The sequence below is a fragment of the Anabrus simplex genome, chromosome 3 (genome assembly GCF_040414725.1).
Source record: "Anabrus simplex isolate iqAnaSimp1 chromosome 3, ASM4041472v1, whole genome shotgun sequence".
Taxonomy (NCBI): Eukaryota; Metazoa; Arthropoda; class Insecta; order Orthoptera; family Tettigoniidae; genus Anabrus; species Anabrus simplex.
In genome coordinates, this window is record NC_090267.1 from 311075178 (window position 1) to 311093562 (window position 18385).

Genomic DNA, 18385 nt, shown 5'->3' on the forward strand with positions numbered 1-18385 from the left:
GTGGTGCTGGTGCTACCTCTAGTGTATTATTTACTAACTCTATGGTCACGGGAATAGGCCAGCTTAACTGCAAGACGTGCAGTTCATACAGAACCTTATGGGCGACTCTTAGCCACCTGATGATATAGATATTGATTCCCATAGGGAATCTAAAATTTATATATTTATATATATATATTTATATTCTTAGCCACCTATCGGAAGAAATCTCTAGTTAAGTGTGCTTTCCTAATGTTAAGTCATTCACAGATCTAAACAGGGTTGCCAGATGACCAGCATCTGTATGGATATCGATCTTTAGCTCGATATCAACACTCAATATGAAGGATGGGATCACAAAAAAATTGTGAAATATCGTGTATATATATATATTCCATTGCGGCAAACCACATCATATAAGGTATTAACCCCACTTAAGAAATGTTGGTAGGTCTAAGATATTGAACGCAATTTGAAATTGAAGAAATTTTCATCATCAAACTGAAACAAAAAATAATTCATGCAGTAAAGGGTTAAGAAAATAAGCTCATACCTTATGGTTTCAATTTTAACATTTTCATAGCCCGCCATGCTGAGCTCTTCGAAAGCCCAGCTTCTTGTTCAAGTGGATTTAGAGATTTTGTAGGCATATGTTGTAATCTTTCTGTGATTTCATTTACTTTTTCCTCGTTAAGTACATGTTTTTTAACACTAATCGAGTAAAGAACCAGTTCCTCTCAATTTGTTTACGAGTTTTTGCACGGTCTCCCTATGTGGAGGGATATTATAAATTGTGATATAATAGTTTATCAAGTTTATCAACAAATTTAGCCAAATCGAATTCCTATCACCAATTTCATTATTTCTTCATTCATGATTCGATCTAACCATCTCACCTTCAGTATTCTTCTATAACACCATATTTCAAAAGTTTCTGTTCTTTTTCTTTCTGAGCTAGTTATTGTCCATGTTTCATTTCCATACAATGCCATGCTCCAGGCAAAAGTCTTAAAAAATATCTTTCTAATTCCTATATCAGTGTTCGAAGTGAGCAAATTTCTTTTCTTAAGAAGGGCCTTTCATGCTTGTGCTAGTCTACAAAAGCAAAATGTACACCTTAAGAATAGAAAATTAATTAAGCAGAATAACTTTAAACACTTAAAGAAGATTCAGATATACCATGTATAATTTTGAAGTGAGTTATCACTAAAATTTACTGAAAAGATACATACACTTGGAATTTAAAGACTCTTGCTAAGTTAAGTAAGTGAGCAACATCCCCGTTTGAACATACGGTAGTTGAAGCTTAGTCTTGGCATCATTATGAAGACCCGATAGATAATTTTACATTTTTCACAATTTCAAACATCCTTCCCAGAAACACTTTAATTCTCTTGGGAAATAGCTTGAATCACACACACAATTAATTAATTTGTAATTAAAATGATTTCCAATGGAATAGTCACAGAGAAGCTCCAAAATTAGATGAAGTGTAGCATGACTTACAGTAGTGTAGCGATCATCCCTTCGATGCAATAGTTAGTATACGAACAAGAAAATGATTAAAATATATCTCCAGATTTAAGTGGCACTGAACTAAATCTTGCAAGTTAGCTGATATCGAGTAGCATTGCAAACTTCATTTTCTTGGACATCTTGAGTAGAGCATCACATTCAAAGCAGCAAACAATTGATAAATCTGAAATCTGAGAGTCTCTCCGAGCAGACAGCGTTATGCTCCTTCACCAGCGACTAGTTCCAAACAACTGCTACCAGACAGCAGAGCAATACCGTACAATACCATTTATAATAATGAATTAGGCTAATGAGCATTTAAATTATGTATGTATGTATGTATGTATGTATGTATGTATGTATGTATGTATGTATGTATGTATGTATGTATGTATGTATGTATGTATGTATGTATGTATGTATGTATGTATGTTCAGTCTGTCAGTGCTAACGTTGGTGGGATCCTCAACAGCTCTGCCATCAGCAGTCGTAGATGGCCAAGGCATCACTGAAGTGGCGTACTAGGGAAATGAGGAGTGAGGAAGTTTCCCATTGCTTTCCTCACCCAGCCAGAGTTGCTATTACATATCAGTCTGCCAAGCCCACTGAAATGCATACACCAACCGACCCTATGAGCAACATTTTCACACCATTCATAGCAGGGACTGGCTGCATAAGGATTGGCATTACTAACATCGCTCATACTTCAGTCACTTTCATATTGTCAAAGTCAAGGATAAGACAGAGACAGATGTATAAAAGTAACAAAATTGCTCTAGCCTATACTAGAATACATAATGCACTGTAAACACTAGGTCCTGCCAGCAAAGGCATATTTAAATTATAATAATATTAAAAATAAATAATTTTCATATCTGTAGCTTAGTATAAAGACGTCAGTTTGATAAGTCATAAAGGCACGTGTCAAGTTGAGGAATACAGCCAAAATAAATTTACTGAGGTCAAAATTGTTATGCCCCCATGTGTCATGTGCTGCGAGATGTCCCAGCTGAATTTCTACTACAGTAGAACCCCACTTAACTGAAACCCAGCTTAACCGAAATGCTCTGGCAAAATTGTATTTTAATATTTTGTTTTTACCCTCTTGTTCTTAGCCGTTGATATTAGTAATTCTCTTGCTATATGTGATGAGTAGGGAGCGGATTTTTATGTGCTAAAAATGTGAAAAATATTTATTTTTTATGTGCTGAAAAACTTTAAAATATGTGATAAAAAACTGAAATTATTTTCCTTTAAATATCATATAACTACTCACGCTCAAGAAGTAAATAAGTATAATGCTTTGTAATAGAATATGGTGCCACCAAACGTGCTCCTTAAGGCAAATTGGTGTCTGTGTATGGAAACGTGCTGTATGGTATATTCATTTTTTATATGCCAGAGTAGATATTATGAATGGTTATTTTTTAAAGGTAATGTTTTGTTTAAATATGGCAAAAGCAACCTATCATCTTTGAAAAAATAGTACCAGTTTGTACTCACCCATCACACGCTGGAATATTAGTTGCTAGAAGTAGTCTCAGAATTGCAGTGAACAACAAAGGTCATCTCCAAATTGTCCATCACAAACGCATGCCGATTATCTCTTAAGAACTCCTTATACTGCGAAAACGATCGCTCCACATCACAGGAAGTCAGACGAGCATAGTTAAAGAGAGGAATGTCACCAACAAAAACGCCATCAATTTCGCCAACATGAGCACCCTCTAATACATTAGAAATTTGGCACATTGTTTGAAATCCTCTGTTTTTCCTGAACAAATTTTGATATTTGACCTTTAACAGTCCCTGTACCTGCGAAGCTGGGAATGAATCTAATTTATTTTCAACAGCGCGCACTTCCTTCACTGTTTCGGACAATAGGTTAGTGGATTTTTCAAGTATGTCTATAGTTTTACACAAGAAGCTTAGATTGGCAGATATAAACGCCAAATCATTTTTCAAAGAGCTGTCTTTTAGTATCTCTTGAAGAATCTCAATTGACGACGCATCTTTTTTATCTAGCACGTTCACAACGGATGCAAAACTTTCAAAATTGTCTGCGTAGTATACCACAGCACTAAGCCAGGTACCCCACCGCGTAACAATAGGCAGAGGAGGAAGCGCAAGATCCGGGTTTTTCTCTTTAAAGAAATAGATTCTTGAGGGTGCTTTTACGAAGACTTTTTTGCCATTAGACTCTAATTTATCCACTTGAGGATACTGAGCCCGCACAGTTTCACATAACCCGTGTAGAGCATGAACAACGCATGTTACGTGTATCATTTTCGGAAAGCTCACAGAAAGGCCTTCGGCTGCCTTTTTCATGTAAGCTGCACTGTCAGTAAGGAAAAGCAATACATGGTCGTATTTTATACCTTTTGGCCAAAGTAAGTGGATGGCTTCATTGAATAACCTAGCTACAGTGACATGGTTTGCAGCAAGCATTTATTTACACGCTAGCAAATAAGAAAGTTCGCAAGCAGTTTTGTCATTCTTCAACATTTTCTACTTTTCTGCCACTTAAATCGGTGGTTTCGTCAATGCTCACCCACAGTTTTTCGCTATCACCCACTGCCCGAATTCTCTGTAAAGTTTCTTCGTGACATTTTGGGAGATAGTTTTTCCTTAATGTGGATTCGTCTGGAGGCTCAAAATTAATGTACTTTGTTAGGAAATTTCTCAGTCCCGGATTATTTATTTTACCAAGAGGAATGTCGACACAAACAAATGCCCTGCACACATCTAAATAATACTGGGAATATTTAGATGGGCCTGCATTTGAAGTAGCTGGTTCAGCTATTAGTAATTGTCGCGAACGCACACGCGAAGCAGCCGCAGTATGCTTATTTCCAGACAAATGCTGGATTACTTGAGAAAGTTGATCTGCACGTACTGTTTTACCACACGGTTGGCAAAATAATACTTTTCCATCAGTAGTGAAAAATGTCCGCCTCTGTAGCGTAATGGTTAGTGTGATTAGCTGCCGTCCTCGGGGGCCCGGGTTCGATTCCCGGTACTGCCAGAAATTTAAGAATGGCAGGAGGGCTGGTATGTGATTGAAATGGTACATGCAGCTCACCTCCAATGGGGGTGTGCCTGAAAAGAGCTGCACCACCTCGGGATGAGGACACGAGTTTACTTTTACTTTACTTTTTACTTTAGTAGTGAAAATGCTTTTAAATTCCACTCCATATTGTTGAAGACGTGACCTTGTACTCGACTTCTCTTTTAGCATTATTTTGCAGGCTACGACACACGCATTTATGGTGAATCACTGTTTCGATAAAAAGAATAGCAGCGGACACTGAAGGAAATATTTCTTATAAATCCATACAAAATCACACGACCACGGGAATGATATATGGACCCGAACAGCTAACCTTACTCTTAGGAGTGATGAAATTCCACTACCTAATTGTGGGGCAATATTCTTCCGAGTCTCCCATGTTGTAACAGAATTACGTCACCTCATCTCTCCGTGATTGCCTTTCGCTGATATTCTATAAACAAAACCCGAGAGGGCTGACTCATAAAGAGTTGGAATGACATCATGCAAGGAAACATCTTGTGCAGCAAATCAAATCGCTGTCTAAATGTAACGACGTAGCCAGTGACCAGCAAGTTTTAGAACTTATGGAGGGAAGTCCATAAATAGCCGAAACATTCAGATACATTATGTTAAATACACTGTTAAAAACAATACCGTATTCGTAAAATGAAAATATGAGCATTGTTTTATAACACAGAAGCATTTTAAATTTTATTGATCAACAAATATTGCCGATTTATGTGCTTATTATAGATTTTCTTAAAATATGTATTTACATTTTTAAAATGTGAAAATATGTGTTTTTATGTGAAATAAGATTCAGTTTTTACACTTGGGGATGCACAATAGGAATAATGAACTTCGTAACTTGCGTTAAAACTTACGCAAAAAAATATGTAATTACATAAAAATCCGCTCCCTAGTGATGAGGGCTACTAGGCAAACCCTATTTTCATATTATGACTTAGGCCAGAATGCACGTGTAGCATAAAACAAAACAGTTTCTCGCCCTCTGGTTCATTCCATGATACATTCTTTTCTTGAACAAGCAGGAATTATTATTATTATTATTATTATTATTATTATTATTATTATTATTATTATTATTATTATTATTATTATTATTATTATTATTATTATTATTATTATTATTATTATTATTATTATTATTATTCGTCATGAAGATTATGTAGTCTGTGGGTAACGTTGCTTCAGTTGTGGGAGTTTCATTCCATCTTGTTTACTGCTCGGACTTTTTTTTCACCCAAGGTCGTTCCACTGGCCTTGCAGTTCTTTACTGTAGTCCAATGCTTTTCTTACCGCACTTCAACATGAACTACCTGCTCATAACGGCACTGTATCTTATCTTATTCTTATCCTACGAACGCTGTCCCAGGCATCTGGACTGGGTTCTGTTGAAATACAGTAGCAAGGTACAGTATCCAGTAATCGGCTGTGTTGAAAGTACAGTGGCAAGAGTGTGCTTATTGAACGATGTCAATTAAATGAAAATGCATTGTTGTCAGGATGGAAAAAATAGAGTGTATTTCGACATTTAACTTCTGAAAATATTTGCCATGTGTCATCCGAAAAAACGCGTCAACCGAAGTGGCTCCGCCCCCTTTATTTAGGATTAACGAGGTTCTAGTATATTATTTACTGTAGGCATTTTGCTATAGAACATAAATGGTTAGGATCACCATCTTATTCTTACAATAATGTGTGCTTTGCGCTTAAATGACTGATTCTTACAATTTACTGAGGATTAATTAACAGTAATTCTTGAATGTCTTCATGTTTGCTCCATGGAATCTACAGCTATTGCCATCAGAGACAGTTTTTCCTGCAATATTTTTCCCTTTTATGTTATAACAGTCTCTTCATGTTTTTCCCATTTTAGAATATGTCAGAGCTTCACAAATGATTAAAAATGTCACCCTAAATTGATCTTTAATGTATCAAATATCCAGTCATGGTTGAACATGCATTTCTGATGAGAAAGTATTTGATTATTAGAATTTTTTTGAAATGTTTAGTTTTTAGATCTTTTCAGAAATATCATTAACTGCAAGAATGTCAGGATTTTGATTAGAGCTAGAGATACCAGACAGTAACAGCGAAATTACCAACCATGGTACAGGTTTAGCTCAGGTCCCTTTGATGACTGTATGGACTTCATTTAAAGCCCATTTCATATGATACATTTTTTTATAGAATGATTGAATCTGGTTGGCCTATAATGCACACAGGCTTATAATTTTTAAACTAGACTCTGCTAACAAGCTTTGAACTGCAGTGTACAAAAAAATGTGGACATCCATATTTTGTCCTCGCTGATGTAAAATTCTGTAGGCACATCAGATTTGTACATCTTTAAATAACCTTCTTCCAGGTGTTATGGTCAACAGCTTACATCCTGGAGTTGTGTTCAGTAATATTTGGCGGAGATTTCCTGTCTCGCTTCTCAAGATCTTCTTTGGGTTCTTTTTCAAGGTATGTAAACTTGAGCACTTTTCTATGAAGTTGTAGTAGTTTCTTTCTATCAAAATTATCATTACTGTAATACTGGAAGACTGGGTCAAGTCCTCTTGATGATGTCTTCTGAACTAATGTTATCAGAAGATATGTTAATATTTCTTTCTTCCCTCTTCTATTGATAACCATTACATGATTTTTTCCTGTGTCCCTAGACCTTTGCTATCTGTTATCATATTTGTCTTTTTTGTTTCTTCCCTTTTCTTATCTTTATATAGCTTTCTTATCATCCTACATTTCTTAGGCTGATGACCTACCTGTCAAGCCCACTTAAACAACAATCATCATCATCATCATTGTTGTGATTACTTGTATTTGATTATGTGGACTCGGAAGACGGTGATGAATTGTGTATGTAATGTATTTATTCATTTGTTTGTTTTTGTTTCTCCTCGGTATGTGAATTTTGAAATTGTTTGATTTGTTTGATGTTAATATGATTTTAAGATTATTTGATTGCCATGGTAATTCTGGTGCATACTGTACCACACATGCCACATTGGCGTGGGATATTTCCGGTTTCATAAAGTTGCATAATCAAATCCAAGTAATCACAACAATCATTATCATCATCTACATTTCTCATATCAAGACTGTCCATGAACATTGTTCTTTGTCCTCCTGATCAGCTGGGAAGCAGCGATAAGTTTGTCAGGCGATTGAGAAGAGATGGATGAAGAAGAGCTAGGATTGATTAGGAGAGAGCCCATCTGTTTGAAAACAGCAGTGTATAAAGATGTGGAGATTGTCCTTGACCTTTTGTGTTTTCATGTTTGTCTTTGTCTCTTCTTTCTGTTGTTCCCTCTTACCATACAAACCTTTCATTGTGTTTATTCTATTGTCGCCGGGCTGAGTGGCTCAGACGGTTGAGGCGCTGGCCTTCTGACCCCAACGTGGCAGGTTCGATCCTGGCTCAGTCCGATGGTATTTGAAGGTGCTCAAATACGCCAGCCTCGTGTCGGTAGATTTACTGGCACGTAAAAGAACTCCTGCGGGACTAAATTCCGGCACCTCGGCATCTCCGAAAACCGTAAAAAGAGTCGTTAGTGGGATGTAAAACAAATAGCACTATTATTATTCTATTGTCCATTTCTTTTCATCTCCCTGTTCTATATATAGCTTAATTCTATGATTTCCTTTTTAATTCCTGTCAAGGAATGGAATTAAATCTATAACTTCTAGTATCAGAGATAAGACACTCATTTAGTATGTTGAAAGAAAGTTGTTTTATATATATTTTTGTTTAGGTGTTTACAACATCATGCTCAGTAGCCTCATGTAAACATATTCACTACATGTCAGTTTTGTCTGAGGGCCCATGACATAGCTGTTAGGACCCTTTAAACAATAATCATCATCATTATTATCATCAATTTTGTCTGATGTATCATCCCGGTGTTTGCCATGAGATGAATTTGAAAATAATTTCAAGGATGATCAATGGAATCAAACTAACCTGTCTCCCTACTCCATGGTTACTCTTTAGTATGCTGAACTACTCTCCAGTCACACTTGTAGCTGTGTTGTTTGTTACGTGTAAATGTTGTAGTCAACACACTTCATTTTCTTTTACACAGAAAACTGATATCAGATTTGAGTGTCAGGAACATCCAGTGATGGTAAAATTACAAAATAAAAGTAATTGGGCTAAATTACCTGAAAAAAATGTACTCAGTTATAATTACTAATTACTGTTTCAAAAAGAAAACAGTAAAATGACAGTTACAATTACTTCACAGAACGCAAGTCTTTAGGGAATCACTGACTTTTTTTCACATGGGGATGGAATGATACCAAAGTTTGCAAGGAAAAATACATTATTTTGTGTTTTAAACATAGGGACATTAAGTGGCTGTCATCACCAGGTGAGACTTATCAGATTTTTAAAATGATTCCTCTCAAGCTAAAATTTTGCACATCACTCATGTTTTCATTATTTTCAGGATGACTAATTAAAAATATTTATTCAAAAGAGGAGAATGGAAATGCCTTAATGGCTTCACCATCACATGTTTATTCCAGCTCCATTCTCGATCATGTAACCCCTGTGGGTGGGGGTGGTAGAATAACATCCATTGTATCCCCTGCTGTCATAAGAAGTGATTAAAAGGTAGACCAAGGAATCTCACCTTGGGAGTGTGGGTTGGCAACCACAGTTCTGCTAGGTGTGTCTGACATTGCTTCCACTTACTTGTGTCAGCATCCTTGATTTCATCTTTCCAATCGGACGTCTCTTGTTCAACTATTGTTCTTTCCCGACCTCAACAGCGTTAGGTTTTTGAGGCCCAGGGAGTCTTTCATTTTCATGCCCTTTGTGGTCCTTCCCTATCTTTGCCGATTCCTTCACTTTTCTAAGTGTCGGACCTTCTGATTAGTGTTAATAGAGGGCGGTTGTTCGGTACTTCTTCTTAAAACAATAATCGCCAGCACCATCTCGACCTCGGAGTACAGATGATCTAAATCTCAACCAGCAACCACGACAACCTGCAGATAAATTAATGAGTGTGCTTCATATCTTGGAATGATATCCTTGGCACGACGCCTTTTGAGTTCTGGGGCTCCAAAGTTGCCCAGTTCTCGATACGGTGTATACTGATTACTAGAATGTAATGATTACTAATATGTAATGATTCCAATTTCATTTTCAGAAGTAAATTAAAAGTAAAAATTACATTTTGTGAAAAGCAATGATTACAAGTAAAAGTTACTAAAAATTAATCGTTACATATAATTCAATTACTTTTACTCAATTACTTCCCAACTCTGGTAACATCACTAATTGCTTGTAAACCGGGCGAGTTGGCCGTGCGTGTAGAGGCGCGCGGCTGTGAGCTTGCATCCGGGAGATAGTAGGTTCGAATCCCACTATCGGCAGCCCTGAAAATGGTTTTCCGTGGTTTCCCATTTTCACACCAGGCAAATGCTGGGGCTGTACCTTAATTAAGGCCACGGCCGCTTCCTTCCAACTCCTAGGCCTTTCCTATCCCATCGTCGCCATAAGACCTATCTGTGTTGGTGCGACGTAAAGCCCCTAGTAAAAAAAAAAAATGCTTGTAATCATTTTTTGATATGATATTGAGTGGCTACTCTGTCCCTAAAACACTAACCCTCTTTTACCACACATTATTACTATGGTAACCTTTTGTAAATTTGACTACACCAATTTATAATTGTTATATTCTGCTTAACAGCTAATACTTGGTAAGATATTGTATATTTAGAGTTCTTATAGAATCATAAACCTAACATGAATCAAAATATGTAGATATTAAATAATTTGATGTGATTGTTTATTAAATATAGCAAACTTGATACACAGAAAATATTACATTAACACAATTTATAATAACTTAATTTTATTATACAACACATTAAAATAAACCCATAAAACTATTAATGTGGGTTTTTATAACACAAAGAAATCAAAACTACCATGAAAATAAATAAAATAAGTGTAAATGAGAAAAAAGGCATAAAGACACATTTTACAAGTTCAAGTGCAAGAATTTCCCTGTAGTTCTAATTTGTTTACATGCCTCTCAAAAAACATCCTCTAATAATTTCTTTCTTGATAAATAATTATTATACTGTGATCAAAATCAGGATATTCTGGTCCATCATCTTCAGAGGAGTCAGGTGTAATTGGCGTCTGTTGGGGCTCTGAAGATGATAACGGTTGGAGTGATGTATCACAAACACTAATTTCATTTCCTCCTTCAGGAATTAGATACTCTTTCTCATCTTCGTAATTCAAATATTTATTACATACTATCCACTTCATTCTGTATCGATATTGTAATCAAGATAACAATTAAGTAAAAGGTTCCACCTGATTGATACTTTATGCTTTTTAATTATATTATTATTATATTTACTTAATTGTATCTTGATTCAAATATTTGTCGCCATCACTAGTATCATGAACACTAACATCTTCCACAAAGTTGTCTTCTTCACTCCCTACCTCATCTTCTTCATTTGATTCGTATAATAATCACCAATAATTTTATCTGTTATTTTGGTATTCTCTTCTACAGTGCACTATTATAACAGACGCAGAGTTAATAGAGACATAAAAACAATGTGTGTATACTTAAGAAACAGTAAGTAACTGTTTAAATAGTAATAATAAAGTACGTAACTTTAAGTCAATTCGAAACAAAGCCGCTGTGAGATACCATAAATTAATTCTATATTGCACTATCACTAACTGTTTGTCAATATGATGACACCCACCCACAGTCAACAACTCCTCAAGTAATTCAGACACAAAACTTGGCAGGGACACGCATACACAGAAGGTTTGTGTTCTTGGGCTAGAAAGGCCTATTGTGTTGTAGTATAATTTGTCTTAAGCTCTGGATTTGCTTCCCTATGTGATGTTTCATTAAACATAGACAGAGTTAGCAACACCTCAAATAACTGATCAGCTTGCATCCGGGAGATAGTAGGTTCGAATCCCACTATCGGCAGCCCTGAAAATGGTTTTCCGTGGTTTCCCATTTTCACACCAGGCAAATGCTGGGGCTGTACCTTAATTAAGGCCACGGCCACTTCCTTCCAACTCCTAGGCCTTTCCTATCCCATCGTCGCCATAAGACCTATCTGTGTCGGTGCGACGTAAAGCCCCTAGCAAAAAAAAAAAAAAAAAAAAAAACTGATCAGACAGCCAAGAGGTGGTAGTACTGCATGGTCTGGTGTTTATCGTAACAACTCAGAATGTGATCAGTCTGAGACAATCGTATGCTAAGTAGAGGAAAAAGCTGAAACAACATTAATGTTTAATGGTTATTTCCAAATAAATACAACCTGGCATGATCAATTCATGTGCAAAGAAGATGTTTTGACTAGGAAAACTGTCACGAAGTGTTCTTGTGCTCCACAGTAATGTATGTTAACCAGCTGCTAACATAGTAGTGTACAGTTGGTGCTGTCTTCGCTGGAAGTTTTGTGGATCACCTGCCTTACAGCCAAACTTCCTCCCTTTATGACAGTCATGCCTTTGGTCTGTTGAAGAAAGCCCTTGATCTAGGTTAGGTTAGATTATGTGTATAACTTTTGAACAATTTGTCATATGTTTTTCAAATATGTTCAGGGATCTTCTGGTGTACTTGTGCTAATTCAAGAGAACACTTGGAATGATAACCAAATGCATTTCTGTATTAATTTTAGAACCCCCCGAATAATGTTGTGACAGACCCAGAATTGTCTGGATTGTGCTAACTCAGCAGAACTTTGGAACACTGACATTAATTCTAGAAATTTCTGGATATCTTGTGGTAATAAGATGTTGTGACAAGCCCAGAATTATCTATAAACTTAGCCAGGTTGAGTGGCTCAGACAGTTGACCTCAACTTGACAGGTTCGATCCTGGCTCAGTCCGGTGGTATTTGAAGGCGTTCAAATACATCAGCCTCATGTCGGTAGATTTACTGGCATGTTAAAGAACTCCTGCACCTCAACATCTCTGAAAAGCATAAAAGTAGTTAGTGAGACGTAAAGCCAATAATATTACTATTATTCTAGAAACTTAGCTAGACATCTATATGAATTGCAGTGCAGTCAGGGTGGTGATCAAATTGTCGTCTTGCTGTTGTGACTTGTGCACGAGGTCGAACGAGTCAAGTCAGCTCTCTGTATCGATATCATTCAACAGACGAATTGTAGATTAGTGTGTATGTAATAGTGTACAGTATGATCTGTAAATATATGAACAGACAGTGATAGTAGTAGTTTTATTTTACTACATTGTTAAACTACGATAAATTGGCGACAGTGACGGGGCTATTGTATGCGAATGTTAATGGTGAAATACTTATTTGAATTGATGTTAAGATTATTGTGTATGAGCTTGCATGGTGATTTAAGTATTTATGTGGAAGCGTAGTAGAATCATGAAGATATTCTTCAAGGATCTCACGATCAGTCAACTGAAGGGACAGTTGGAGGATCGCAGACTTCCTACTACCGGAATGAAATCAGACTTGATCAAATGACTCTGGGAACAGCTTGGAACTGGATGGACTTTATATAGAGCTCAGCAAGAAGGAAGAATCATCAGTGCCAGGAAATGGGGTAAGCATCGAAACAATGTTTATACATCTGATGGCCATGGTCCAGGGTTAAATTTCCAGGTCTTCAGTATAGATAGTAAAATCTCGCTAGTGAATTCCCAGATTTCAGATGCAGAACAGAGTCTTAATTTCATGAACATAATAATTTATTAGACTTCCATGTATTTCTTATCAATTATTTTGATGTTCATTTTGTTCATTTTTCATGCATATTTGTTTGCATATATTACTGTACTGTTTGCTTGTACTTAGAAATCCAGAATGTGATCCAGAATGTGATCCAGAATCCAGAATATGTTTACCATATTTCAGTGATGTATAGTTATGTTCTATTTAATTAAGAATTTTGGAAGATTTTAATTCTTCTTCTTCTTCTGTCTCCTCAAGCCAACCTCCATGCAGTAATTTTTCCTATTTTATGTATTCTGTATCAGAGTTACTGTATCATAGATGTTGAAACACTGTCAGAGGTTTCGTGTCCAGGATAATCTCCGCCCACATCCATGTTTCCCTTCTAACTTGCCTTCTATGATCAGCTGTATCAGGCTGCATTTGTCATTTTGGAAGATATCACTTTAAATAGGCTGCTTTCCTGTGTTTTGCAAGGCGTAAGACTCCATATGATTCCCCAACATGACCTCCTTTTCGGTGAAGTGGTCTACTCATGGAATCTTAAACATTCTGCGATGCATACACATTTCAAAAGTTTACAGTTGGTTCTTTAATGAAGCCTTTAGTGTCCATTCTTCGACACCGTAAAGCAGCACCGGTAACACTTAACACTTCATGACATATGAATGAGTTTTAAATCAGAGCTTATGGCTGTACATGGTATGTTTTAATTTCAAAAACATACTACTTTTAATGGTAATTCTAGCTAGGATTTCTGGATTTATCTTGATTTTTGTCAATTTATGCAAAGTACAGTAAATTGATTCAGTTATTGAAGAGTTATGTATAAAATTTAAGTCCACAACCTAAAATGGATTGTATGACATCCATGTATTTATTAGCAAAATGATCAGATTTGGGAAGTAATTGAGTACAAGTACTTGAATTACTTGTAACAAAGACATTTTTAGTGATTTTTACTTGTAATCGTTACTTTTCCCAACATAATTTATACTCGTACTTTACTTTTTGAAGCAAAATTGTAACCATTACATTCTAGCAAATGATATACATCACACTGAGAGTTTAGTAATTTTGGAGTTCCACCAAGTGTATAATTGAAAGGATATGATGTGTACTTGTTCATTTACTCGCAGCTTGTTGTGGTTACTGGTTGAGGTTTAGTTAATTGTATACTACATCTTTGCAAGTTTGCATATCGTCCCCACTATGGCAGACTAGCAAATGTGCAAATTCTTCATTTTTCAGGAGAGTTAAAAGAAACTTTGACTGCTCACGTAAAATCCATTTTTGTATTTACAATTTTGTTTATTTGTGAAAATAATCTTATTTACCATCATGCTCAAGGGTAGTTTTGCATTTTGTGCTTTTCTTAATTTTTAGGGTAGAAAAAGCAGTATCGTTACTTTGCCTGAGTAAGTTTATTAAACTTCCCACTGATGATCAGTGTAGTAAGGTGCTGATTCTGCGCTACATTTGTTCTTGTTTTACTCATGTTTAAAGATTGTTTTGCATTTTTTGCTTCTCTTAGCTTTTAGAGCAGAAAAAGCAGTTTTGTTACTTTGCCTGAGTGAGTTTATTAACCTTCTCGATTATCAGTGTAGTAAGGCCTTCATTATGCACTGAAACTGTTCCTGTTTTACTAATAATGATCTATTATGTAGATTCAATTGTACTTAAGAATAATACAGTTTTGAAGAAAATAAGGTGTGTGACTAATATTTCTATTTAAAAATTTTTACATTAGGAATTGAAGACACTTTCAAGTTGTAACTAAATCATTAAAGTAAATACTTGACAATTATTGTTCTACTAAAAACACACTTTTCCAATCTATTCAAAGTCGGACTCCTCTGAAATGTTTGGCTCAGGTAGAGCATCTCTTGCTGTTGCTGATGAGGGAAGATTTTCTTAAAACCCATGGTATGCCTTTAGGATTTGCAGGTCATTGCAAAGTTTTAGAAGATCCTTCCATTTGGCATCAGAAATGGGGAATCTTGAAGAGTAAGTTTTCGCGGGTTCACACTTTAATGGGCGGCCCTTTCTATGCTTGAAAGTTAATTTTTTGAAGATGCTTTCTTCATACCCAGTCTTTATGTGAACTGTACATGGTTCACCCTTCGTGTAACGAAACCCCACGGGTTGTCGGAAAGGCAAAGAAGTATTATCTTCCTCAGCTGTAAGATAAGCCTTCTTTGGGTTGAAATCAATGAAGTTGTTGTGCACAAATGCAGAAACATTGTAGGGTGCTGGATTTTTTGCATGCATTTCTTATCTGTTGAACCCACCCTTCTGGAGTGTATACTGGGAGTTTTTTTGCAGACATGAATATGTTTGGTGGATGGAGTCACATTCCATCAAACTATGCCCCGATTCAAAATATATATGAACAATCTGCTGAAGTTTTGGGTGTTTTTGTACTGCTTCTATGCACACACACAAAATTAGTGTTATTTTGCTGTCCTCCACAGCTGTCTGACATCATAATTACTGTATCCGCATTAGGATATTTCATGAGCAAAGCGTAAATGCTACTTGAAATTTCCAGGAAGTAGCAGGTGGTTTTCGTCTCCTACCAAGTGGACAGTGCTACTACTAAGGATCACTGTCCTAATCTGTCCTCTGGTGAGGGCTTGCTAAATTCAAGTGAACAAACAGCAATGTTAAGTCTGGTACTAGTAATCAAACATTCTATGATGTAGAACACAAACTCTTTTCATTCTAAATAAACTGTATATAACCTAAACTTAGTAGCGATCCTCACGCATCGAGAAATAAAACGCGGGAAGCAGCATATTATTCCACAGCACACCTGGCTGGCACTTTCATTAGTTTGCCGCAGTGGATGTTCCAAACCTCAACTATGGTGACTACGGCAAACTAACAACAATGCAGATTCGCTACTTATGCATAGTGGAAAATACTAACAACGCAGATTAGTGAAATCAACACAGCCGATTGTGGCCAAAGATACAGACACAATACTTTGCCAGAGGGTAGATCATATACCAATAGTAAAATTTAGACCTTAAATGCAGATTCGCTATTTTTTCACTTTCGCTCGTTTGCCAGAGCATGGACGATATAGTCTATAACGGAACCAGAATAAGCATGTCACAGTGAAGGTGTTAAGGAATTTCCATTCCTCTGTTTGAATAAATATTTTCAGTTAATTGGCTCTCAAAATAATGAGAACACTAGAATGAAATGCAAACTTTGTTTGTTTTGCAAGCAATAATTTTCAGAGTGTCAAGCTATCATGTTTAGTCTCACGTAGTGATAATAGTCACTTAATGTCTCTATGCAAAATGTTGTGTCAGATTTCACTTTGGGAAAATCAAATAATCATAAATATGTCCTTCAGTAAATGAAACTCAAACTGATAACTATTACTTTATTTGCATCTAACAAATAGTTTTCAAGAGACATCTGTATGGTATTTGGAGTCTACCAGTGTAGCATTCAGTGCATCAAAAGGGGGACACATATTCAGCGCCTATGAAACTACCACGTATGAAATAATCTGTTGTCTAGAGTATAATGAGATGAGGCCTCTTTGATAAAAGAGCCTTTATGTTGTTGAGGATGTTGAGGTTTCAATGTAGCAACAAATGTCACTTACCGGCAGGACTCATTACTAAATGAAGTTTACGCTTGTAGATTTATCTTTTGTTGCTTTTGTTCTGGTGAGAAGGATGTAGTTAATATGTACATGTTGCAACTAAACATACCGGTGCTGAAACCCAGGATATTTCTCCTGATATAGTGTAACCAGTTCTCTGTACATTCATTGGTATAATACTTACAAAGGTAGATTATCATACGGCATTTCGTCTTAGATTTTTCTGTTCCCGTAGTAACTTGAAAAGTAGCAGCTGTTGCGGTACAGGGCTATGGAGGTGGCGTGCTATATTGTCCTCATATCTTCTGAGATTTTAGTGCTGCTTCTGTCTCTTCATTGAGAAATTCCATTAAGGCCATCATATGACCTTCTTGGATATTTTTGCATTTGGCATGGATCAACCAACATCTGCAGATCTCAGCTGGAAATACTCTTAGGAGTTTTGGCGTTGGCATCTAATCATACAGGTTTACATCTTCCTCTAGGACCTTGAGGGCTTGCATTCTTTGGTGGTGGTCCAAGAATATTCACCGGAAGATGAAAATGTTTGAAGACTTTTGGCAAAAAAGGAATACCTCCTTCAGCTGTGGAGTGACCACGAGGTCAAGTCTCTAACCGGTAAACATCCAAGACTTCGAGTAGGAGATGTTGCCCTCTTACAGGAAGACGTCCTGCCTAGACATATATGGAAGAGAGCCAGAGTCGGCAAAGTCCTTCAGGGGAGAGGTGGCCAAGTGAGGACAGCCATCCTACGTCTGCCTGATGATTCAAGAGTTAGTCAACCAGATCAACTAGTGATTCCTCATGAAATCAACCAGGGTGGAAAGGATGTTGAGATTTGAATGTAGCAGCAAACACCACTTACCAGCAGGACTCATTACTGATTGAAGTTTATGCTTGTAGATCTTTCTTTTGTTGTTTTTGTTGTAGTAATAAAATGTTTTAGTGAGAAAGACATAGTTAATATTTACATGTTGCAACTCAATATATGTGTCTCTCAGTCATGGCCATCTTTCAGTAGTTCATATCTCAGCCTGTAAGATCAGCTGATCATCGGTACTCTAGTGTCCCTCTTTGATAATATGACTTTCAGTCATGGACATCGTACTTCACACTACAGCCTGCGCTGTTGCTTGGTAACATCATTCCACACATTTTATATAGCCAATTTCGTGACAAATTTTTCAGAAGACCCCCAGCCATAAGACATGCTTATATCAAAACAGAAATTGAAGTAACATCTTTTTCCTTGCAAACAATATTGTATTTAGTAACATTGTACTGACACCGAGGTGTCACAGTTAATCGCCTTCTCCCCCTCCCCTAACGTTTTTGGGCCTGGGCTAATCCCTGTGGAAATTAGTGTCTTTCTACTTCAATTTTCTGTGTATTCCGTTCGCTGAATTTCTTATCTCCTTCTAGTTTTATGATTCACTACCACTTTATGGTAGGGCTCTGGTCCGTGTAACGACCTG

The 18385-nt window shown here is 36.6% G+C and overlaps 1 protein-coding gene across 1 annotated transcript in view; it reads left to right on the forward strand.

Moving 5' to 3' along the window:
- Positions 1–18385, forward strand: part of LOC136866789 (retinol dehydrogenase 12-like) — a 104836-nt gene that overhangs the window by 61748 nt on the left and 24703 nt on the right. Inside the window, exon 6 of the mRNA XM_068227062.1 lies at positions 6939–7039. Coding sequence (XP_068083163.1) covers positions 6939–7039 — 101 coding nt within the window. The remainder of the gene's footprint in view (positions 1–6938; positions 7040–18385) is intronic.